The sequence below is a fragment of the Triticum urartu genome, chromosome 7A, assembly GCF_056163025.1.
Source record: "Triticum urartu cultivar PI428250 chromosome 7A, HENAU_Tu73, whole genome shotgun sequence".
Classification (NCBI taxonomy): domain Eukaryota; kingdom Viridiplantae; phylum Streptophyta; class Magnoliopsida; order Poales; family Poaceae; genus Triticum; species Triticum urartu.
In genome coordinates, this window is record NC_141879.1 from 204,196,463 (window position 1) to 204,222,547 (window position 26,085).

At 48.0% G+C, this 26,085-nt stretch overlaps 2 protein-coding genes and 1 pseudogene across 3 annotated transcripts; all 3 read left to right on the plus strand.

Moving 5' to 3' along the window:
* The first annotated feature begins 907 nt into the window (after positions 1-907).
* LOC125520815 (uncharacterized) lies at positions 908-12,939 on the plus strand (annotated as a pseudogene). Its single transcript, XR_015611571.1, has 3 exons — positions 908-9,345; positions 9,426-9,792; positions 9,908-12,939. The product of XR_015611571.1 is annotated as an uncharacterized LOC125520815 (transcript).
* Positions 12,940-12,966: 27 nt separating this feature from the next.
* LOC147959017 (uncharacterized) lies at positions 12,967-19,276 on the plus strand. The gene has a single exon (XM_087536765.1). The coding sequence runs from the start codon at positions 13,095-13,097 to the stop codon at positions 16,128-16,130; it is 3,036 nt and encodes a 1,011-aa protein (XP_087392891.1). The 5' UTR covers positions 12,967-13,094; the 3' UTR covers positions 16,131-19,276.
* Positions 19,277-23,800: 4,524 nt separating this feature from the next.
* On the plus strand, positions 23,801-26,080 carry LOC125525824 (uncharacterized). The gene has a single exon (XM_087536767.1). The coding sequence runs from the start codon at positions 25,265-25,267 to the stop codon at positions 26,078-26,080; it is 816 nt and encodes a 271-aa protein (XP_087392893.1). The 5' UTR covers positions 23,801-25,264.
* Positions 26,081-26,085: the final 5 nt, after the last annotated feature.

The window sequence follows — 26,085 nt, forward strand, 5'->3', positions numbered from 1 at the left end:
TAAAATCGAAACACTAACACCTATACGTGTGGGCATTTTTCAACTCGCCCACACGCCTGAATCGCTGTTCACTGTTTTTTACACGAATCTTGATACGAAAAGGTAAATTTGATGTGCCACGTAAGATGGGTTGGTGTGTGAGCGTTGAAGAGTTTGCCCACACGCCTGCACCATGCTGTTTGCCAGCTGCGCTGTGTGGGCGAACTAGTTTATGTCCACACAACCATCACCTAGTTCATGTGCGTGTGGGCGAACTGCTTTTCGTCCACATGATACTCCTACATTGTGGATGACAACTGCAGTTACGCGAATGTGGCAATTAGGTAAACACACATGGGAACTGTGATCCTTTGCTAGATGGCAACTACAGTTGCGTGTATATGGCAATCAGATAAACACACATGGCAACTGTGATTAACAATACATGGCAACTATAATTGAACCGCACGTGGCAACTAGGTAAACACACATGGCAACTACTGTTTGACTATATGTGGCAAGTAGTTAATCACACACGGCAACTACGATTTGATTACACGCGGCAACTATCAGAAATTAGACATGGCAACTATAGTTAATCAAAACAGATAGAGTTGTCATGCTTTTACAACTACACTTGCCATCTCGGATAATTACATCTGCCAATCAGGATGGCAACTAAATTGTCATCCTGCGAGGTACCTAACGCAGCTGCGCCAGGACGTGTGGGCATTTTTGCTTTGTGCCATGCACGCGAGATGAAGATGAGTAGTTCTTGTTGAGCGTGTGGCACGAAGTAGCCGTGCCCACACACGTGGACAATTCTAATGTCTATCCACGCACAGTCCGTGTGAGCTGCCTTCTACTCACACCATACATGATGCGTGAACACATGTCAAATATACCACGTATATAATAGTTATCGGCGTCCCCACTATCCACCGTTCGGGGACGGTGTGTCCAATTTGATACTCGGCGTTGGGTTTGATGCACACCTATCCCCACTGTCCAGCAAGCCCGGCTCACGGAGCCCCTCTTCTTGCATCACACGTTGCCTGGCTGACTGCCGGGTGTCGCACCACTCGATGAACGTCATCGGAGCCAAAGGCATGACATCGACCTCGATGACGTATTCCACCTCAACTCGATCGGCGACGACACGCACATGACGTCTCTAGGAGTTCTCTCGCTGGTGGCCCAGCTGATCGCGCTGACCGACACCAGCGCAACCGCAGCATGTTTCCCACCGGCGACGCTGCCGCTGGGTCGCCTCGGCGCAGGAGGTGGCCGGCTTGCGACGGAGTGGCTTGGTGGGCGCACGCTGCAGCTTGCGAGGAGCGCGCGGCAGGTGCTCGACGAAATGCCCCGGCAGCATAGCCCGACAGGTGCTCGACGAAATGCGCCGGCAGCATCGCCCGGCAGGTGTTCGAGGTAATAACGCTCCAGTGTCCTGCAAAATGGCTATTGGGTGACCTTCCTGGCCAGCTCGCGGCGGCCGTGAACGCCTGCCGCTCGGCCCAGCTGCACTGCTGCTGCAGTACCCGAGGCGCCCGCTACTACAGTAAAAGGTACGCATGCGCCCACCTGCTTGCTCTTATCTTCTTGCGTTTCCATGGCACTTGCGCTGTGATGGGTACTTTAGTTATCAATGTGCAAAAGTTCAGAAAAAGATCACTCCCTCTCCTCTGTGTGAAACTAGTGGGAAATGGGATTGCATTATCTTAGGCGGTTGGCGTTAGGACCGAGGGACAGGCACGAAGACTTGGGCATTGGCAAGTCTTCGGTGAGAGGATGCTATCTGGTGGCAGCTTGTTGTCTTGTCGTCCTGGCTGGACTTAAAAACATGCCGATCTCTGTTCATGTGGCAACCTGGTACTTGAATGGCATTATACTGTATTAGCTTGCCATGCACGTGGCACTTAAATAAAGTAAATCTAGCACGATTCTCGCTGGATACTACACAAGCACAGGCACAGGTACAGTCACAGAGCACCCCAACAAACCTCTGCGCAGTAGTATTAAGAAAACTAGAAGAGCCAAGTCTCAGGTTCAATGTTCACACACACTTCACACACCTGTTGTAGCCCTGAAATTGAAATAGTGATAGATAAACCTTCAGGCATCACAATCCAAGAATTGCAAAACTTTTCGTATATTCTCGAGGTTCATTTAGTTATAAGATGAGGAAGATAGATAGAAAGGGCAAAAGGAAAGAGCTAGGATAGGAGTTTAAAGGGAACAAATGACTGATCCTCTTGCAAAGCAACATACTAGCACTATATTCAGATGGAAATACATGAGATGTCTGACAGGCTTTGGAACACTGTCTTGGATGTTTGTGCAAGTTGTACTACAGTATCATGGCTTGACAGGAGTACTGTACTATACTAATACAAGAAGGGAGTATATCCTATTGCAATTTGGTAGACATGGATTTAGTAAATACTAGTATGCTATAATCTGATTAGGCTGAACCCAGCGCATATTTTGCCCACATAAGTTTGTGCTGCTCCAAATTAGGTAGGAATGTACTATCTCCGTCTTAAAATGTAAGCTGTTTTTTTAGGCTATGTAATCTGATTATCTGAACCAAGCACATATTTTGCCCACGTAAGTTTATGCTGCTCCAAGTTTGGTAGGAGTGTAGTAAATATGCTGCATGAAGCTAGGACTCACCAGGAGGAGTAGACTGCAGAAAAGGACTGCTGCGCTTTTATGGCTACAACGGCGAAGCTTCGGCCATTTGAAACGGTCCACGGTTTTCTCCATGGGATATTATTGGTGGGCTGGGACTGCGATGTGGCTTTGAAGTTTACTCAGCAGAGACTAAGACCAGCGACGTTTACTAGTTCATCTCAGTCTTGCAAACCCACATACGCTACAATCTTTAGAGAGGAGCTAGAGATTTTCAAGGAATCTCGGAGCCATGGAGGATTCCGGAGGGCAGAATGGCAATGCCCATGCCCCTGCAGCTGCGGGCAACACCTCCGACGAGCCGCTGCAGCAGCAGCCAACTGGCGCCGACGAGGAGGAGCTCCTGTGGAAGCTGCGGAAGTACCTGGTGCTGATGGCCATCCTCGTGGCGGCCATCACGTTCCAGGCGGGGCTGGCCCCGCCGGGCGGCTTCTGGCAGGACAACGACGAGCACGGCCACGTCGCCAGTGACATCGTGATGAGGTCCAGCTACCCCAGGCGGTACCTTGTCTTCTTCTACTTCAACACCACGGCGTTCGGGGCCTCGCTCATGGTGCTCATACTGCTCCTGCTGAGGGAGCTGACCCACAAGGCGGTCTGGCTCCGCGCGCTCCAGTTCGCCATGATTCTTGGCTTGCTGGGGCTCATGGGGGCCTACGCCGCTGGGAGCTGCAGGGAGGTGAAGACCTCTGTTTACATCTGGGTGTTACTTGTCGGCATATTCGCGTATGTCACACTTCATGTGGTATTCTTCAAGCATCTGGCACCTAAGAAGCTGCAAGTTTTATTATCCGGTATTAGTGAAAGTTGGAAGGAAACTCTGAGGCACATTTTCATGCCATCAAAAACAGACATTGCAACAGATGTGCAAGAGGCGCCAGTCCAGATGGAAGAAGTAGTAGACCTTGAAAGAAGTCGCAGCTCGGTTCTTGATCTTGCAGAAGAAGAGAAGAGAAAAATTGCAGAAGAGGCTGCAAAGGAGAGAGAGGAAAGGGAAAATCTTGAAAGAAATCGCAGCTCCTTACTGGTTCTTGCCACATTGGTAGCAACAGTGACATATGTCGCAGGGCTAACCCCTCCAGGTGGCTTCTGGTCTGATGGTGACAGTAACCACATTGCTGGTGATCCGGTGCTCCGAGACCATTATCCACGTCGATTCAAGGCGTTCTTAATCTGCAATGCCACTGCTTTTGCTGGATCCCTTGTCATCATCATCATGGTCCTCAGTCAAACAGCGATGGATTATGTTGTTAAGTCAAATGCTCTGCGGTTGTGTGTGGTAGTTAGTCTCTTTGGGCTTATGGGGGCATATGCTGCTGGAAGTTGCAGGGAGGTACATACATCTATCTATGTCTTTGCCCTTGTTGCTGCAGTCTTGCTCTACCTCATCATTCAGTGTATTGAACTTGCTTTGTCTAAGTTGGCATGTATTGCAAACACCATCACACGTGTGAAAGAGAGAAATAAAGAAATGGTTCAGAAGGTGAGGGATTTCATCAAGGCCTTGTTGGAACCTGACATGCAAGATCAATCAAACAACGGCACCCCAGGCACTGATGTTAAGAATGATTTCCAGAAGTTGCGCACATACCTTCTATTGCTTGGCATCCTTGCCGCCACAGTCACCTTCCAAGCTGGGATGAATCCACCAGGAGGCTTCTGGACAGATAACAGTGATGGGCATATTGCTGGTGATCCAATTTTGGAGGCCATCAGTCCCAAGCGCTACAAGATATTCTTCTATTGCAATGCCACAGCATTTGTAGCCTCTTTGGCCATCATCATCATACTCCAGAGCCAGTTGATTACCATTCATGCCATGAGGCGTCATGTACTGCAAACAGCGATGACACTGGTGCTCTTTGGTCTTATGGGAGCCTACGTTGCTGGAAGCAGCAGTAAGTTCTCAACATCCATTTATGTGTTCATCCTAGTCCTCCTGGTTTTCGCCTATGTTGTACTTCATACTCTATATGTACCTCCCATTATCAAGATATGGTGGGAGAGCATAATAGGGGCTTCTTCTAGACCTACTGATACTCCAGAAGACAAAGATTTGCGGAAGAGGCGGAAGTTTCTGATATTGCTCGCAATTCTAGCAGCTTCTATCACATACCAAACTGGTATAAGCCCACCAGGTGGCTTTTGGACTGATAATGAAAACGGCCACCGAGCAGGTTACTCGGTGTTTCGTGATGAGTTCCGAGAACGCTATAGGGTGTTCTTCTACTTCAATGCTACTGCTTTCATGGCATCCCTGGCAGTAATTCTGTTGCTTGTTAGCAAGAGGCTATGCGACAAAGGTCTGAAGTGCTATGCGCTGCGTGCATGCGTACTAGCTGATCTGATCAGCCTCATTGGTGCTTTTGCTACTGGAAGCTGCAGAAAAGTGTCAACATCTTTCTATATCATTCTCGTTGTTCTTGCAGTGTTTGTCTATGTCATAATGCAAGTCCTGCTTCTGAAATTTGCAAAAGAAAAGGTGAATTGCTCGCTGCTGGGGCTGATGTTCAAGTTCAAAGCCAAGCCTTCCGAGCACCAAGATTCATTAACGAATCACACGACAAGCACAAGTGATACTGATAGTAAGAGAACGGAGCACAAATGGCGCAAAGATTTGATGCTGATCGGAACTCTTGCAATCACTGTCACATACCAAGCCGGTCTGCTTCCGCCTGGAGGAGTTTGGCCTGATGACAAGGATGGCCATTTTGCAGGTGACCCAATCCTCCATGATACCAACCTAACACAATACAAGGTATTCTTCTATTGCAACGCCACAGCATTCATGGCCTCAATGGTCATGGTCATCCTCCTACTGAACAACACAATAAGCAAGTACAAGAGATCTCTCTTTGCCATGAAAACAGCAATGATCTTGGACTTGCTTGGTTTACTTGGGGCATATGCCGCGGGCAGCTGCAGGAAGTTGAAGACATCTGCATACATTTTTGCACTCGTCATTGCAGTGATCATCTACATCGTCATTCATGTCTTGTTGTCATTTGACAAAGTGGCGCGGTTAGTGAAGGAGAAGGGGGAAAAGTGGGTGCAATGTCTGAAAAGGTGCTTCAGTTGCAACTGATTCAAGCAATCAACCATCTGACGGGGAACCAGGAAAAAGTCCTCTGCCTGTGTAAGAGTAGCCTCAGTTGTGACATTTGTTCAGTCTATCATGAGATAGACACAACCTCCAAAGTTGTAATTTGTATTTTATTGTTTCTCAAGGCCATCATTTAGTATTATTTGGTGCATTCTTTGAATGTGAGCAAAAGATGATATAAATGACAACTGTGAGATGTGAAGTAGTTCTTCTTTCTTAGTTGATAATTTGTGGAATGACCTTCTGATGTGGAGAGGAGCAAAACAGTCTGCATCGATACACAATCCTTGGAACAATGCTGAATGAAAGAGAGAAATAGGTGTAATGTTCCAAAGTGAGGATGTCATTTTAGCTAAATAGTCTCTTTGAAAATGAAGCAATTCAGTCGTTTACTGCAGGGCGGTGTCACTAGTATTTTATCGGCACAGTAACACTGATACCTTCATTGGATTCTGAGTTGAGTTGCCCTGTTATTGTGTGTAAATGATGTCCAGGTATGAGAATATTTTGGGTATGCATTATTTCTAGGCACTGTACTTTCTCTGATTTTATAAATAAAATTTCAAGGAGGGGAGGGGGGGTTGGAAGATAGGTGTTCAAGGATGGAGAGACATGAGAATAAATCTTCCTTTTTCCTTGCTAGAGAGGAAGGAGTATTTGGCGGGACTACCAGGGAACTCCCTTCCTGGTTTCTCTGAAGAAATTCCGCCAACAGGGCCCATGAGGCCCTTGTCAGTGTCTGATGAATTTCTCTGTAACACGGCGCATCAACAGCTTGGCGAAGTGCCAGGAGATTGCACAAATAACACTGCGTCTCAGCTTGCCAAACTAATCGGCATGGGCCATCTGTGGCCCAAACTCAGTGGAATGATTGGGATGAGGACCTGATTTTGGATGGTGCAGAATGCCAGGTTGGACAGTGCATCTGCTTATATGCTCTAAATGATTTTGCTTCAGTGTGGGCATGTCACCAACATTAGAAGCTAGTGAAAGCTAAATATCTAAGTTAAAAGCAAAATATCCATGAATAACAGCCCAGTATAGGACCAAGAATTCATTCATTCAAGGAAGACTAGGATAACAAGATAACAGAACCTCGCATTCCCAGTTTATCTACCACACCAATGAAAGGAACTAGTTTGCATTCCTCGCGTACTAGTGTACCAGGGTAGAACCCCCTGGTAACACAAGTGCCTACGGATCAGGGAAGTGTGCACAAGGTTCATTGTGCAGTTATAACCTATATTAATGCTTTTATTCCCAAAATTGATAAATGATAAGTAATTCGAATGTTTGGTTGGAAATAGGTGGGCCAATATGTTTGAATCACGTGATCTATGCACCGGATGGCCCTAAAGCAAGTAGAGGAATGGTACAGTGAAGTTGATACATTTGGTTCCGTTTTAGGGGTTAGTTTGGTATACCTCATAATGTATAATCTGAATATCTAATAAATGAACACCCATACTATTAATCTTGTAGTTGGAAAATGAGACTTTTTTTTGGACAGTGTGAGACTAAAATATATTGCCATGTGTGATCTGCAAGCAGATTTTCTGACACACTAAGATTAGACACTGCTATCAACAGTAAGTCCAAGATCAACCAGGCCAACTAAAAAGACAAGAACAAGGGGAAACAGTCTACTTTGTGCAGGATTGAGAAAAAATACTACTGGACAAATTGTGAATGTCAGAATCAGTTTTCTGAAGATGATTTAATCGAAGGGAAAAAAGAAGCTTATGATCAGGGAGAGGATAATAAAAGAAAGGTAAGTTGGAAAATAAATACTCTTACATAATAGCGTAGAAATACCTCACCGAAGGATTCAGACCTGCTTTACTGTTTATGCTGGTCTACTGCAAAGAGATACTTTAACTGAAACAATTACACAAAGCTTTGATTGCAAAAGAAAAAGTTACACAAAGCTGGGAATCCACTAGGAATAACCGAATTGAAATACTATTAGTTTCTTTGTTTCGTTTTATTTTTTTGACAAAAGCATGATCATTTCTTGGTGGCTAAATCCAAAGCTATTTTTAGTATCCTTTTGACTGTTTCTGGCACTAAATTTGTCATTGGATTTGATGACACCGTTTGTTTTCTTCACACCCTCTTAACTTCCGGAGATAATAACAAGGACCAGAACCTGGGCATATTAAGAGTCTGAAGAATGATAAATGAACGTGGCAACCTTCAGGCTTCAAATTCTTAGCTGAGATCTGCATTGGTTCTATGAGCTCATGGTCATGGAGTCCGAGCCACAGCCTGGTGATGGTCATGAACCTCACAATACCACAAGTCAGCAACAAAAACACCAGTGTGATGACCAAACACCGAGTAGTGCTGATGAAGCAGAGCTTCTATGGAACCTGAGGAAGTACTTGATCCTGCTGGCAACTTTATCAGCCACTATCACCTACCCGGCGGGGGGCACAACCCGGTGGTCTCTGGCCAGATAACCAGCAAGGCTACCTTGCCAGTGACGTTGTCATGTTTCTTAGCCGCACCAAGCGGTGCAAGATGTTCTTCTACTGCAACACAACGGCATTCATTACATCACCCATTGTTTGATCCTGCTCCTGGTCAAGGAGCTGAGACGGAATGCAATTTGGCTTCGTTTGCTGCAGTTTGCGCTGCTGCTTGACCTGCTCGAACTTGTGGGGGGCTATGCTGCCATGAACCGCAGGGAGGTGAGAACATCCGTTTATATCTGGGTATTAGTTGTTGGCATCTTCACATATGTCGGACTTCATGTAGTATTCTTCCGCCATCTAGCTCCTGAATGGCTTGGAGAAATATTCAGGGACATCCAGAGGTTCTGGGAGGATTCTATAGCACACCTTTTCAACAGAAGGCACAACATAAAACATGAGCTAGATGCTCCTATCCAAGATGAAAAGGAGGCACTGGAGAAGAATCACGGTTTCTTTCTGGTTGCAGCTACATTGGCAGCAACAAAGACATATACTGCAGGGCTAAGTCCACCAGGCGGCAGATCTTACTAGGATGATAACAAGGGTAGCCACATTGCTGGTGACCTGGTGCTTTGAGACCAATACCCCCTCGGCTTCAATGTGTTTATGTTCTTCAATAAAACTGCCTTTTCTGGATCCTTTGTCATCATCATTATGATTCTCAGTAAAATGAGTTCACACTCGAGGGTGGCCCGATCTTCACGTCGTAGGATCGAATCGGGAGGGATAACTAGCTGCAAGCAACCGGGATAACTAGCTTCATAGCCTGGTCGCCTTCCACGAGAATGACTAGAACTTTTGACTCACAACTCCAAATGATGTGAAGTTTTTTTGCATTGGAAAGTAAATTTGATGTAGCTTCTGGTGATGTACCCATATGTCCCCGTCTCTCCTCCAAATGGGTGTGGCACAACGAAACACCAAAGGTAAAAACTGGGAGCATCAGCTTCACTTGAAACTTGTTTTGACAACACTTGTTTCTTCGACTTTGTTTCTTCATGCGCTAAGATATTATTTGCTTCCTTTGATATTGCACCTGAAATAACCAACAACAAGGAGATGAAAGCATAGTTGTGTCATCAAGGTTACAAGGTAAACTTAAGTTAGCGTTCACCACGATTTCTCCTTTGATGTTTGCGTGTGTAACAATGGTTGCCATGCCCCCATCTCAGGAGAGCTTCGGCGCCGATGAGGGTCGACGGGCTTGAGCGGACGCAAGAACGACGAGGGCGAGAGGAAGAAGAAAGGTTCGAGCGGGCGCGAGGTAAAAATGGATCTGGGACCCCTGCCATCCTATTTATAGACAGGGTAAATACCCAAGCGTCACGGTCAAACCCTAGGTGGCACACTAACTTTTTGCTAAGAAGGCACCTCGATTCTCGCGTTGACATGATTTGGCCTAGATTGGGAGTACCAGAAGAGAATGGGCAAAAATAAAAGATAAGTATGAAAGAAGTATTCATAACCGGTGAAAAATGGCCGAGAGGTGGAATAAGAGACGTCTTAGCTCGAAGCATGGGACAAAGCTGACTCTTGCAGGTGATAGCCGTATTTTGGTCCTTAATACTTTTAGCTTACTCCTATTTTCAAGGAAAGCTTAGCAGGAATAAATCCAAGCTAACTCGAGGGCTAATGTTGGGGATATTCCCCACAGGTGAGACCCAGCCAAAGGAAACCCGGCGAAGGATTGGAAGTGTAACCTGGCCTGTGTTGAAACCCGCCAAGATCCAGAAGGCCCACACTGGGTAGCATTGTAAGAGATGCCGACTGGTCCATGGGCTTGTAAGGAAAACCCGACCTAGGGTAGCCGGCTTATGACAAATCCCAAGCCAGAAGGAGTTCTCTGAACTTGGAAGACAAAGAAGATCTACAAGATTTAGAATAGGACTCTGATTATGGGTACAACCCGGAATCCACTGTAAGCTAGGGACCCGGCCTATTATATAAAGGGGGTTTCTGGGACGTCCAAAGGGACAGACAAGTTAGAATCTCTCGAAAACTAGGTAGCAAGATATTAGCACCCTTATAATTGAGATTATCATCATCAATAGCAATCAAGCACGAGTAGACTTTTACCTCCGCCGTGAGGGGCCGAACCTGGATAAACTCGTGTCTTTCGGTTCCGATCAACCCCGTCCAAACTTACACCTAGCAGCAATGTCCTCACAACTTAGTTCTCCTATGAAGACATTTGCCGTGACAAAACCACGACACATGCTCCAGTGTCAGGTCATCAGTGTCAGGTCATCTACTGCTAGGTGATAGAGGCAAGTGGAATGCCTCAACCGACCATTATTTGTATAACAACACACATATTTTTACCAACCAAATGTGGTACCCCAGGCCTATAAGGGGAGGGCCAAGGTCGAAAGAGGGAGAAGCAGGTTAGCACCCGCAACACTACCAGCAACCACCATTGAGCAGAAGACTAGTAGCTAAGAAGAAGAGTAGAGATAGGAGTGTTCGGGCACTCTACCTAGTACCGGGACCAATATTGGTCTCACCCAGACCACCGCCTTTGTAACACCGGAGCACTTGTATTCCTTAGATTATATCAATACCAACACGACGTAGGTTTTTACACTAACATGGCGAACTGGGCCTTACAAAATCCCCTGTGTCCTTACTTTCTCATGTGCCTTTGATAGTGGATTGACTAGGCGTTTAGCCCCTGGTAGAACTCACAAATATCCTTGATCCCTGGTGTCCGGAGAACACACTCCGACACATGTGCCTCCACTCCCTCCGCCATGAGCAAGAACAAGAGTTTGCACATATAGAAGCGCCAAGGAAAAAAACGTTTAAGGGAATGTTGGTCCTCATCAACGACCAACTCTACAGACTGGCCGAGTTCGAGCGAGCGCTCGTGCCCTTGCCAACAAGGGTAAGGGCTGGAGCGTGCGGGTCGAAGTCCGCGCCCGACCGTCACCGCCCGTTGGACGCGGTCGATTGTCTGCGCGAGACGGAGCGGTTGCGTCATGATCGATCAAGGCTGCCGCGACTCCTGAGAGGTTTTTCGCCACTAGAAGGATGATGATGACGGATTGGCCGGTGATGGAGGTGTTGATGGCCTCGGAGCCCATCCCGCGAGGTCACTGTCTGGTACCTCGCTTAGTTTAATTTTGGTTCAAATTTCGTTCAGTGCTTGAACTTCGTTAAGTTTTGTCCTTTTGGTTATAAATATATCAAAATTTAATAAATATTAATTTCATCCATTCTTGTGAAAGATTAATTTGAAATGGCGTTTGATGCACCGGGTTGGATAGCCGCGCCAATCCTTTGCACGGATGTGTCCGTGGACGTTTGATGTGTCCGTCTTCGATTTGATGCTTGGAGTTGCCTTTACAGGTGGTCCCCACTGTCCAGCAAGCCCCACACAGCCCCTCTTCTTGCATCACGCGTTGTCTGGCTGACTGCAGGGTCTCGCATCACTCGATGAACGTCATCGGTGACATCGACCTCAGTGACACAAGACGGCTCCGGGAGTTCTCTCGCTGATGGTCCAGCTGATCGCGCTGCCCGACACCAGCGCAACCACAGCATGTTTCCAACCGGCGACGCTGCCGCCGGGACGCCTCGATGCAGGAGGCGGCCAGCTTGCGACGGAGTGGCTGGGTGCAGCTTGCGAGGAGCGCGCGGCAGGTGCTCGACGAAATGCGCCGGCTGCATAGCCCGGCAGGTGCTCGAGGGTAGCGCGTGCAAGAAAATCCCAATGGACCCGGTGCACGCCTGCCGCCCGGCCCGCTGCTGCAGTGCCCGAGGCGCCTGCTACTGTAGCAGGTATGCATGTGCACGCTCCTTGCTCTTATCCTCTTGCGTTTCATTGCACTCGCGCTGTATGATGGGGCTGCTTGGGCATGGGTATTTTCTACACTTTTTTCGAGGCAACGAACGTGGGTATTTCAGTTATCAATGTGCAAAAGTTCAGAAAAAGGTCACTCCCTCCTCTGCTTGCCGTGTGAAACTATTGGGAAATGGATTTGCATAGTCTTAAGGGGTTGGTGATAGGACCCAGGGGACAGGCACGCAGACTTGGGCATTGGCAGCCCAGTCTTCGGTCCGAGGATGCATACATCTGGTCGCAGCTTGTTGTCTTGTCGTCCTGGCCGGACTTAAAAACATGCCGACCTCTGTCCCTGTGGCAACCTGGTACTTGAATGGCATTATATATTAGCTTGCACTTAATAAATAAAGTAAATCTAGCACGATTCTCGCTGGATACTCACAGGCATAGGCACAGTCACAGTCACGGAGTATCATACAGTATAATATACTCCAGTATTCAGATGGAAAGGCATGAAGGATGTCGACATGCTTTCTTGAATGTTTGTGCAAGTTGTATCATGGCTTGCGAATAATACAAGGTATCCTATTGCTATTCGGTAGGCATGCATGGATGTTGTAAATATGCTGTAATATGAGATTATCTGAACCCAGCACACATTTTGCCCACATAAGTAAGTTTGTGCTGCTCCAAATTATAGGTAGGAGTGTAGTCAATAGCTGCATGAAGCTAGAACTCACTAGGAGTAGACTGCAGAAAAGGACTGCTGCGCTTTTTATGGCCACAACGGCGAAGATTCAGCTATTTGAACGGTCCACGTATTTGTCCATGGGATATTATTGGTGGGCTGGGACTGCGATGTGGCTTTGAAGTTTAGTTCTTTATCTTGTCCACTCCACCCCCCCCCCCCCCCCCCCCCCCCACCCACCCCCTGTGCAGTGACACTGGAACTCTTAGAGACCAAGACCAGCGCCGGGTAGTTCACCTCAGTCTTGCAAACCCACATACGCTACAATCTTTAGAGAGGAGCTAGAGATTTTCAAGGAATCTCAGAGCCATGGAGGATCCCGGAGAGCAGAATGGCAATGCCCATGCCCCTGTAGCTGCCGGCAACACTCTCGACGAGCCGCAGCAAGACGGTGCCGACGAGGCCGAGCCGCAGCAGCTGCAACAAGAGGGCGCCAACGAGGAGGCCGAGCTCCTATGGAAGCTGAGGAAGTACCTGGTGCTGATGGCCATCCTCGTGGCGGCCATCACGTTCCAGGCGGGGCTGGCCCCGCCGGGCGGCTTCTGGCAGCACAACGACGAGCACGGCCACGTCGCCAGCGACATCGTGATGAAGTCCAGCTACCCCAGGCGGTACCTTGCCTTCTTCTACTACAACACCATGGCGTTCGGGGCCTCGCTCCTGGTGCTCATACTGCTCCTGCTGAGGGAGCTGACCCACAAGGCCGCCTGGCTCCGCGCGCTCCAGTTCGCCATGATTCTTGGCTTACTGGGGCTCATGGGGGCCTTCGCCGCTGGGAGCTGCAGGGAGGTGAGGACCTCTGCTTACATCTGGGTGTTACTCCTTGGCATCTCCGCCTATGTCACACTCCATGAGGTGTTCTTCAAGCACCTGGCACCTGAGCGGCTGCGAAAATTTCTATCCGGTGTTAGTAAACGTTGGAAGGGAACTCCGGGGGACATTTTCACGTCATCAAAACCAGATGAGCAAAAGGCTTCAAATGCAGAGAGGGTAGCCGATGAGGGAGTGACTTCAATCCAGATGGAAGAACCTGAAAGAAATGGCAGCTCCGTGCAGGTTCTTGCAGAAGAAGAGAAGAAGAAAAAGGAGAAAGAGGCTGCAGACAGAGAGGAAGATCTTGAAAGAAATCGCAGCTCCTTGCTGGTTCTTGCCACATTGGTAGCAACAGTGACATATGTCGCAGGGCTAACCCCTCCAGGTGGCTTCTGGTCTGATGACAACAAGAACCACATTCCTGGTGATCCGGTGCTGCGAGACCACTATCCACGCCGATTCAAGGCCTTCTTCTATTGCAATGCCACTGCTTTTGCTGGATCACTTGTCATCATCATCATGGTCCTCAGTCAAACAGCAGTGGATCATGTTGTCAAGTCAAATGCTCTGCGGTTGTGTGTGGTAGTCAGTCTATTTGGGCTTATGGGGGCATATGCTGCTGGAAGTTGCAGGGAGGTACATACATCTATCTATGTCTTTGCACTTGTTGGCACAGTCTTGCTCTACCTCATCATCCAGTGTATTGAACCTGCTCTGTCTAAGTTGGCATGTATTGCAAACACCATCACACGTGTGAAAGAGAGAAATAAAGAAATGGTTCGGAAGCTGAGGGATTTCATCACTGACTTGTTAAAATCTCCCATACCAGTACAAGATCAGTCAGACAACAGCACTCCAGGCACTGATGGTAAGGATTTCCAGAAGTTGCGCACATACCTTCTATTACTTGGCATCCTTGCTGCCACAGTCACATTCCAAGCTGGGCTGAATCCACCAGGAGGCTTTTGGACAGATAACAGTGATGGGCATATTGCTGGTGATCCAATTTTGGAGACCATCAGTCCCAAGCGCTACAAGGCATTCTTCTATTGCAATGCCACAGCATTTGTAGCCTCTTTGGCCATCATCATCCTACTCCAGAGCCAGTTGATTACCATTCATGCCATGAAGCGTTATGTACTGCAAACAGCAATGACACTGGTGCTCTTTGGTCTTATGGGAGCCTACGTCGCTGGAAGCAGCAGGAAGTTCTCAACATCCATTTATGTGTTCGTCCTAGTCCTCCTAGTTTTCGCCTATGTTGTACTTCATATTCTATATGAGAGGGCACTAGGGAATACTGGGAGCACAGCAGGGAGTACTGAGAGCACAGCAGGGAATACCGAGAGCACAGTAGGGAATACTGGGGTTTCCATGCTAGAAACCCCCCCAAATCCTAGTTCTTCTGAACCTACTCTTGAAGAAAAAAAAGATTTAACCTCCCAAAATCCTAGTTCTTCTGAACCTACTCCTGAAGAAAAAAAAGATTTGCAGAAGAGGCGCAAGTTTCTGATGTTGCTCGCAATTCTAGCAGCTTCTATCACATACCAAACTGGTATAAGCCCACCAGGTGGCTTTTGGACTAACGGCCACCGAGCAGGTTATCCAGTGTTTCGTGACGAGTTCCGAAACCGCTATAGGGTGTTCTTCTACTTCAATGCTACTGCTTTCATGGCATCCCTGGCAGTAATTCTGTTGCTTGTTAACAAGAGGCTATGCAACAAAGGTCTGAGGTGCCATGCGCTATGTGCATGCGTATTGGTTGATCTGATCAGCCTCATGGGTGCTTTTGCTACGGGAAGCTGCAGAGAAGTGCCAACATCTGGCTATGTCATTCTTGTTGTTCTTGCAGTGTTTGTCTATGTCATAATTCAAGTCCTGGTTCTGACACCAAAAGATAAGTGGAAAGAGTTGCTGCGGCCTTCTAAGAACCAACATTCATCAATGAATCACACGAGAAGTATACATGGTACTGATAGTAAGAGAACAGAGCACAAATGGCGCAAAGATTTGATGCTGATTGGAACTCTTGCAGTCACTGTCACATACCAAGCCGGTCTGCTTCCGCCAGGAGGAGTTTGGCCTGATGACCAGGATGGCCATTTTGCAGGTGACCCTATCCTCCATGATACCAACCTAACACGGTACAAGGTATTCTTCTATTGCAACGCCACAGCATTCATGGCCTCAATGGTCATGGTCATCCTCCTGCTGAACAACACAATAAGCAAGCACAAGAGATCTCTCTTTGCCATGAAAACAGCAATGGTCTTGGACTTGCTTGGTTTACTTGGGGCATATGCCGCAGGCAGCTGCAGGAAGTTGAAGACATCTGCGTACATTTTTGCACTTGTCATTGCCGTGATAATCTACATCGTCATTCATGTCTTGTTGTCATTTGACGAAGTGGCAAGGTTAGTGAAGCAGAAGGGGAAAAGGTGGGTGCGATGTCTGAAAGGTGTTTCTGTTGCCACTGATTCAAGCAATCAACCATCTGACGGGGAACCAGGAAAAAGTCCTCTGCCTGTGTAAGAGTAGTCTCAGTTGTGACATTTGTTCAGTCTATCATGAGATAGACACAACCTCCAAAGTTGTAATTTGTGTTTTATTGTTGCTCAAGGCCATCATGTAGTATTATTTGATGCATTCTTTGAATGTGAGCAAAAGATGATATAAATGACAATTGTGAGATGTGAAGTAGTTCTTTCTTAGTTAACAATTTGTGGAATTACCTTCTGAAGTGAAAATTGTTTGCCTGCACGAATATGCAGATCATATGGTAACCCAGAAATGCAATATGCCAATATTTATTAGTGGTAGAGAATGCTAACTGACAATATCCAAATTTGCAATGACAAAAGAATAAGCATCTCGTGGAGAGGGGCAAAACAGTCTGCATAGATACTCAATCCTTGGAACAATACTGTAAGAGAGATAATAGGAGTAATGTTCCCAAGTGAGGATGTAATTTTAGCTAAATAATCTCTTTGAAAATGACGAAATTAAGTGGATTACTGCAGCGCAGTGTCACTAGCATTTTATCAGCACTGGAACACTGATACCTCCATTGGACTGTTGAGTTGAGTTCTCCTGTTCTTGTGTGTACATGATGTTCAGGTATGAGGTTATTTTGGGTATGCAATATTTCTACATACTGCACTTTCTCTGCTTTTACAAATAAAATTTCAATGGGGGGAGGGGGGTTTGGAAGATACTTGTTCAAGAATGGAGAGACATGGCAGGAATAAACCTTCCTTTCTTTTTTGCAAGAAAGGAAGGAGTAGATCTTTGGCGGGACTACCAGGACCTCCCTGGTTTCTGTGATGAAATTCCATCAACAGGGCCTGTGAGGAAGAGCCCTTGTCAGTGTCTGATGAATTTCTCTGTAACACAGCGCATCAACTGCTTGGTGAAGTGCCAGGAGATTGCACAAATAACACTGCGTCTCAGCTTGCCAAACTAATCGGCATGGGCCATCTGTGGCCCAAACTCAGTGGAATGATTGGGATGAGGACCTGATTTTGGGAGGTGCAGAATGCCAGGTTGGACAGGGCATCTGCTTAGGCCCTCCACTATGTAGGCCAAAACAGGTGCCAAATTCACTTTTGATGCATTTGGCATCGATGACGCTCAGCTGGTGCCCTCAAAAAAATTCAGGGCATCGGAGCACTTACTTGCTTCGGTGCCAAATTCACTCACGCAACAAAAAAAAGCACTTTTATGGGAGAGGGAGAGGCTGGTGTAGTTGGGTTTATTGATTTGTTTATATATATGTGGGACTGTGTGCACAGCAGTACCAAACTCTAACGTTGTGAGAGCAGTGCCAAAAGTTTTTTATATTTGGCATCGATGCGTACATGGCATACTTTTCAGAAGTATGGCACCGGACACATAGTGGAAGGCCTATGCTCTAAATGATTTTGCTTCAGTGTGGGCCTGCCATCAACATTAGAAGCCAGTGAAAGCTAAATGTCCATGAATAACCAAGTTTATTCATTGTGTTCCCAAGCATTTATTCATTCGAGGAAGACCAGGATGACAGAATAATGGAACCTTTATGTGTTCCCATTACTATCTGCCCCAGCAATGAAAGAAACTAGTTTGCATTCCTCGCATACTAGTGTACCCCCTGGTAACACAACCGACTGAGGTTCAGGAGAGTGTGCACAAGGTTCATTGTGCAGTTATAACCTATATTAATGCATTACTGAAAAAGGCTTTCATCTCGCTTTATATATATAAAGCAAACCATCAGAGCCACAAGATTCAACAGAGCCTGGATTTCCGCAAAGATGTCGGGGAAGTTGTTGTTGCACCAACGTCCACCGACCACCTCCCGGAAGCAACTCCAAAGGAATTGCGCGGATACACAAGTGAAGAAGATGTGATTCGAGTCCTCCGCCGTCCCACACAGGGGGCAAAGCCGATCACCAGGGCCATTCCTCTTGAGGACCTCCATCTCTGAAGTTACCCGGCCTCAAATCCATTACCACGGGAAGATCCTAATCTTCAACGGAAGTCTAATAGCCTAGATATCGACCGGTGGCTCAGGGCCCAGAGTAGTCGCAATGGCCTGGTATAGCGATTTGGCAGAGAATCGGCCCGAAGACTCCAGATGCCAGGAGATGAGATCGCTCGACTGATCCACGTCAGGCGACTGGAGGGTGATGCACTCAAGGATCTCATGCCAGGCGGCATGTTCCAGAGGCCCAACTGGCCGCCGGAACGCGAGGCGCCCTAAGTCAATAAGGGCCACCTCGATGGAGATCCTAGGTTCCACCGCGATGGAGAACAAGTCCAGGAATCATGTGGTGAAGGGGCGATCCCCACCCCACTTGTCGAACCAGAACAAGGTCGATGCATCGGACACCACCGAGATGGAGGTCCCGATGCGGAGAACCGAAAGCAGTTGTATGATGGACTGCAAGAACTGTGAGCCGCCAGACCACTGACAGAAGGCAAGCAGTTGTCCTTAGGGATATTTTCTCCTGATGATGTCTAGCCAAAGGCCGCCCTCCCCATTTGCAATTCGTCACAACCAACAAGTCAGCAGGGCGATGTTCATGCGTTTGGACGACATGATCCCGAGCCCGCCTTGGTCGTTGGGTTTCCAAATATTGTTGGGGAACGTAGTATTTCAAAAATTTACCTACGATCACGCAAGATCTATCTAGGAGAAGCATAGCAACGAACGGGGAGAGTGTGTCTACGTACCCTCGTAGACCGAAAGCGGAAGCGTTTAGTAACGCGGTTGATGTAGTCGAATGTCTTCACGATCCAACCGATCCAAGCACCGAACGTACGGCACCTCCGCGTTCAGCACACGTTCAGCTCGATGACGTCACTCGAACTCTTGATCCAGTTGAGGCCGAGGGAGAGTTCCGTCAGCACGTAGGTGTGGCGACGGTGATGATGAAGTTACCGGCGCAGGGCTTCGCCTAAGCACTACGACGATATGACCGAGGTGTGTAACTATGGAGGGGGCACTGCACACGGCTAATAGATTGTCTGTTGTGCCTTTGGGGTGCCCCCTTGCCCCCGTATATAAAGGAGGGGAGGAGGAGGCCGGCCAACAAGGGGCGCGCCAGGGAGACGGGAGTCCTACTAGGACTTCAGTCCTAGTAGGATTCGGCCCCACCATTTTTTCCTTCTACCGGAGGGGGAAAAAAGGGGAAGGAGAGGAAGTAGGAGAAGGAAAGGGGGGTGGCGCCCCCTTCCCAAGTCCAATTCGGCCTCCTCCCTTGTGAGGGCGCACCAGCCCCTTGTGGGCTGGTTAGCCTCCCTCCTATGGCCCATAAGGCCCATATCTTTTCCCGAGAGGTTCCGGTAACCTCCCGGTACTCCGGAAAAATGCCCGGATCACTCGGAACCATTCCGATGTCCGAATGCAACCTTTCAATATATGAATCTTTACGTCTCGACCATTTCGAGACTCCTAGTTATGTTCGTGATCTCATCCGGGACTCCGAACAAACTTCGGTCATCAAATCACATAACTCATAATACAAATCGTCATCGAACGTTAAGCATGCGGACCCTACGGGTTCGAGAACTATGTAGACATGACCGAGACACATCTCCGGTCAATAACCAATAGCGAAACCTGGATGCTCATATTGGCTCCTACATATTCTATGAAGATCTTTATCGGTCAAACCGCATAACAACATACGTTGTTCCCTTTGTCATCGGTATGTTACTTGCCCAAGATTCGATCGTCGGTATCATCATACCTAGTTCAATCTCGTTACCGGCAAGTCACTTTATTCGTTCCATAATGCATCATCCCGTGACTAACTCATTAATCACATTGCTTGCAAGGATTATAGTGATGTGCATTACCGAGAGGGCCCAGAGATACCTCCCCGATACACGGAGTGACAAATCCTAATCTCGATCTATGCCAACCCAACAAACACCTTCGGAGACATCTGCTATGTTGCACGAATACTTGGATATGTATCGGATACGCGATACGGGGATACGCCCTATACGCCAATTTTCTGAAAACATGGATACGGGGATACATTTATATATAGGTATTACATATATTAATTATGAAAAAGATTGAAAACAAAATAGAGCTTCTAGGTCAAAACTTGCCTCAATAGGATTATTCCCTTTGTTTTCTTGCACTTGGTCCACTTTCATTAATTGGTAGTGGGATTTTCCTGGGTTTGTTGTTCCAATCAGTGCATTGACTTTCTCTTGCTCACCTTTCAATTGAACAAGAACATTGACAGTCATGTTTTGTCATGAACTCACACCCATGTTAGGTATCTTCAAAAGGTGTGCCTTTACTATTGAGGGGATTTCACGTCAAACGAGGGGTTTCGGGTATCCAAAAAGTATCACAGAAGTATCCTAGAAGTATCAAACATTATTTTCTTTTTTTAAAATCAAAAAATCAAGGGATACTAACGGGATACGTATCGGGCCGTATCGAGGCAGTATCCGAGTATCGGGGCAGTATTCGGCTAGATACGCACGCTTTCTGAAGTATCCGCTCAACGTAGGACATCTGTAGAGCATCTTTATAATCACCCAGTTACGTTGTGACGTTTGATAGCACACAAGGTGTTCCTCTGGTATTCGGGAGTTGCATAATCTCATAGTCAGAGGAACATGTATAAGTCATGATGAAAGCAATAGCAATAAAACTAAACGATCATTATGCTAAGCTAACGGATGGGTCTTGTCCATCACATCGTTCTCTAATGATGTGATCCCGTTCATCAAATGACAACACATGTCTATGGTCAGGAAACATAACCATCTTTGATTAACGAGCTAGTCAAGTAGAGGCATACTAGGGATACTCTGTTTTGTCTATGTATTCACACATGTACTAAGTTTCCAATTAATACAATTCTAGCATGAATAATAAACATTTATCATGATATAAGGAAATATAAATAACAACTTTATTATTGCCTCTAGGGCATATTTCCTTCAAATATCGGGCCAGCAAACCATATGGTATTTTTGCTTATCGCCCTCCCCAGCCCAGAAGAATCTCGCTTCATACTTGGCGATCTCATGATGGAGGGTCTCATGGAGGCCATAGAAGCTCATGATGTACAAGAGCAGGCTAGAAAGTGAGGAGTTGATGAGCACTGTTCGAGTTGCCTTGGACAGCATATGCCCCGCCAAGGTTTGACACGGTGTTGGAGCTTAGTCATAGCCGGTCGTAGGTCCACCATGGAGAGTCGAGAGTCACTAATGGGTATCCCCAGGTAGGACGTAGGGAAGGAACCCAACTGACAATTAAGTTGGTCGACAATGCTCTGACGCTCGGCAGGTGAGTAGCCCATAACCATCACCTCGCTCTTGTCGAAGTTGATCATGAGACCCGACATCTTTTGAAAGCAAAGGAGGAGGAATTTCAAATTTGTGATGTCGGCCGCGGAGCCTTCCACCATGATAATGGTGTCATTGGTGTATTGCGGGAGGGAGACCCCACCCCTCCCACAAGGTGCGGAACCACACCGCGGATGTGACCCACGGTTTTGGCCTTGTCTAGAATGGTAGCGAGAGCATCGACCACCATATTGAACAGAAAGGGGAAGAAGGGGTCGTCTTGTCTAACCCCACATAGGGTGGGGAAGAAGGGGCCGATCTCGTTAATGTTGATCGTGGTCCGCCCGCAGGAGACCATCTGCATGACACGGGTGACCCAACGATCATCGAAGCCCTTACGGAGTAAAACCTCCCGAAGGAAGGGCCAGTGCACCGTGTCATAGGCTTTATATGAAAATCAATCTTCAAGAAGATTGCTTTCTAATGTCTGGCGTGGACCTCATGAAGGACTTCATGGAAGACCAAGACCCCATCTAGGATATATCGGCCTTGGATGAAGGCTGACTGATTTGGATGGGTGATGTGCTCAGCAAGTGAGGTCACCCTATTGGCGTACCCCTTCGCCAGAATGCGGAAGATCACAATGATCACCGTGATCGGGCGAAACTGGCGGATGCCCGAGACCCCTGGCGCCTTGGGGATGAGAGTGATGATCCCGTAGTTAAGTCGGGACAGGTCTATGGAGCCCACGTAGAACTCCTCGAAGAGCGCCATCACTTCATGCTTGATGATGTTCCAGAATGTTTGGAAGAACTTTATAGGTAGGCCATCGGGTCCCGGGGCGGATGCCGGATTCATGCCCTTAATGGCCATCAGAACCTCCGCGTCGGAAAAAGGTGTTGTGAGGGCATCATTCTCGGTTGCCGAGACACGCTGATGCTCGGCCAAAACGTCTGGGGCCAGACCCCCCCCCTAGGGGAGGAGAAGAGGGCTTTATAAAAGCCATCGACGTGAGTGCGAATCTCCGCCGGACGTTGGAGGAGGTTATCACTGTCCCATAGGAGAGGGATGATGTTACGACTTCTCCGGTCATTGGCAATGGCTTGGAGGTATGCCGTATTAGCATCGCCCTTGAGGACACATCTCTGGGTACCTCGTTGGCTCCAGCATGCCTCCTCATCAGTGTAAATGACCGTAAGCTGGTCCTCAAGGTCATACCGGAACAACAATTTGTCGGAGGACAAGCCCGAGGAGTTTGCCCGGAGGTCTAATGTCTGGATGGATGCGAGAAGAGCTTTCTTACATTTCCCTCAAATTCCGGCTGAGGTTGTCACCCCCAACCCTTCACAGCAGAAAGGGGCCGGTGAGGGGTTACATGGGCCGCAATCCACCAATCGCGGACGGCCTCGACGAACCCTTGTTGGTTAAGCCAGAAGGTCTCGAAGCGGAACCGGGAGGGGTGGTGGAGGTGGCCACTCACTCTCCAAAGATAGGAGAAGCGGAACGTGGTCAAAACCGATTCAGGTGATGGCCCGTAGGGAGGCTAGGAGGCACCAAAGCTCCCACTCCGGAGACAAGAAAACACGATCGATGACGGACCGCGTCGGGTCAGCTTGGCGGTTGGTCCAGGTGAACCTGGCACCAACCCTATCTAATTCTTGGAGACGGAGATCAGCAATGTAGTCGTTGAACAACTGCATCCGTGGGTAGTTGACTAAATGATTGCTCTTATCCTCAACCGAGCGAACCAAGTTGAAGTTGACCCGGAAGCCGAAACTTTCCTCGTAAGCTCGTCGAGGAAGGTCTCGGAACACGGTGGTCGGCGGGGCTGTAGATTATGACAATTTCCAATTTGAAGTTGGGGGCCCTCTCGAAGATCTCCATGCTGCCCACCTCGAAGATGACATCCTTTACGCCTAAAAGGATGCCACCCGAATGGCCAGTGGTCCAACTAGAAGGGAGCTAGTGTCAGGAAAATAGGTCGGTGCTTAACCATTGTAGTTCCAGAAGAACAAAATCCAAACACATGGTTTTTTGGATGGCCACGATGTCGATCCTCTCGTCACGCATGTACTCGATGAGATGGCGGCGTCGGCCATCTTGGCCAAAACCGCGAATGTTCCAGAAGAAAGTCTGCATCAAGGAGCCATCGGGGGACTGCTTGACCCCAGGATGAGGGAGGCACTTTGCGCGCGCAAGGCAGTAGTGCGGGAGCGGGTTCGGCCACGGATCTCCACCACCTCCGTCGAGGTCAACCCGACTACGAGGTTTATCAGGGGGTTGGATGTCTCTATGTTGGAGGCGCTAAGAAGGCGAGCCCGAGTCTCAGCTAATTTCTCATCTAGGATCTCGCATGCACGGATTGCCTCAATATGGACTTGGGGGGGGGGGGGGGGGGGGACTTCTCCCCTGAAGATGATCGCCAAGTCCGCCGCGACCTTAGCCAGATGGCCTAGCGGAGCTGACTCGAGAGCAGGAAATGAGCAATTTGATGAACTTGCAGTGATGTCTGGGGTACCTGTCTCGAGGTTCTGGACGGCCTCTTGGATCTCCGCCCGCTCGGGGATGGACGGTGCCGAACTGTCCACCGGTCTCGCCATGTAAGTCGAGTGCTGCGACGAGAGGCGGTCACCGGTGTCGAGGCAGACCTGATCTGCCTGGAGTAGGCCGCAGTCCATGGTGGGTGGGGATGGAAGGCCACCAGAGTGGTCACCTCCACGGCCGCCACCACAGACACAACCGTCGGGGAAGCAGGGGCCAGCTCAGGCAGGAAACTAGCGAGGCAGGTAGCCAGGGGAAGCAGAGGTACGGGATGACTCGGGCGAGGCTGCGTGGGCGCGGGGCCTCCTGGACAGGGACCTCAGCAGCAGGGGCCGGTGGCTAGGTGACCTGGGCGTACTGCCCCGGGAGCCGGCTTGAGGATGCCGCGACAATCACGGCAGGGCCGGCGCGCCCAGGAGGCCGAGCGTGCGAGCCTGCAGGGCCGGAGGAGCGGGTCCGAAAATTGATAAATGACAAGTGATTCGAATTTTTGGTTGGAAATAGCTAACTATATATTCGAATCACGCGATCTATGCATCGGATGGCCCTAAAGCAAGTAGAGGAGTGGTATAGTTAAGTTAATACATTTGGTTCCGTTTTAGGGATTAGTTTTGTATACCTCATAGTATAACTGAATATCTGATAAAAGTACACCCATACTATTAATCTTGTAGTTACAAAATGAGACTAAAATATTTTGCCATGTGTGATCTGCAAGCAGATTTCTGACACACTAAGATTAGACACTGCTATCAACAATAAGGCCAAGACCAACCAGGTCAACTAAAAAGACAAGAACAAGGGGAAACGGTCTAGTTTGTGCAGGATTGAGAAAAAACATACTGCTAGACAAATTGCGAATTCCACAGATTATTACATAATAGCATAGAAATACCTCACCGCAGGATTTAGACCTGATTTACTGTTTATGCTGGTCTACTGCAAAGAGATACTTTACCTGAAACAGTTACACAAAGCTTTGATTGCAAAAGAAAAAGTTACACAAAACTGGGAATCGACTAGGAATAACCGAATGGAAACACTGTTAGTTTCTTTGCTTTGTTTTATTTTTTCGATGAAAAGCACAATCATTTCTTAGTGGCTAAATCCAAAGCTATTTTCTACTATCCTTTTGACAGTTTCTGGCGGTAAATTTGTCATTGGATTTGATGTCACCGTTTGTTTTCTTCACACCCTCTTAACTTCTGGAGATAATAACAAGGAACAGAACCTCAGCATATTAAGAGTCCGAAGAACGAAAAATGAACGCGGCAATCTTCAGGATTCAGATTCTTAGCTGAGATTTGCATTGGTTCTATGAGCTAATGGTCATGGAGTCCGAGCCACAGCCTGGTAATGGTCATGAACCTCACAATACCACAAGTCAGCAACAAAAACTCCAGTGTGATGACCAAACACCGAGTAGTGCTGATGAAGCAGAGCTTCTATGGAACCTGAGAAAGTACTTAATCCTGCTGGCAACTTTATCAGCCACTATCACCTACCAGGCGGGGCTGGCACAACCGGGTGGTCTCTGGCCAGATAACCAGCAAGGCTACCTTGCCAGTGACGTTGTCATGTTTCTTAGCCGCACCAAGCGGTACAGGATGTTCTTCTACTGCAACACAACAGCATTCATTACATCACTCATTGTTCTGATCCTGCTCCTGGTCAGGGAGCTGAGACGGAATGCAATTTGGCTCCGTTCGCTGCAGTTTGCGCTGCTGCTTGACCTGCTCGGACTTGTGGGGGCCTATGCTGCCGGGAACCGCAGGGAGGTCAGAACATCCGTTTATATCTGGGTATTACTTGTTGGCATCTTCACATATGTCGGACTTCATGTAGTATTCTTCCGGCATCTAGCTCCTGAATGGCTTGGAGAAGTATTCAGGGACATCCAGAGGTTCTGGGAGGACTCTGCAGCACACATTTTCAACAGAAGGCGGAACATAAAACATGAGCTAGATGCTCCTATCCAAGATGAAAAGGAGGCACTGGAGCAGAATCGCGGTTTCTTGCTGGTTGCCGCTACATTGGCAGCAATAAAGACATATACTGCAGGGCTCAGTCCACCAGGTGGCAGATCTTACTGGGATGATAACAAGGATAGCCACATTGCTGGTGACCTGGTGCTTCTTTGACTGGA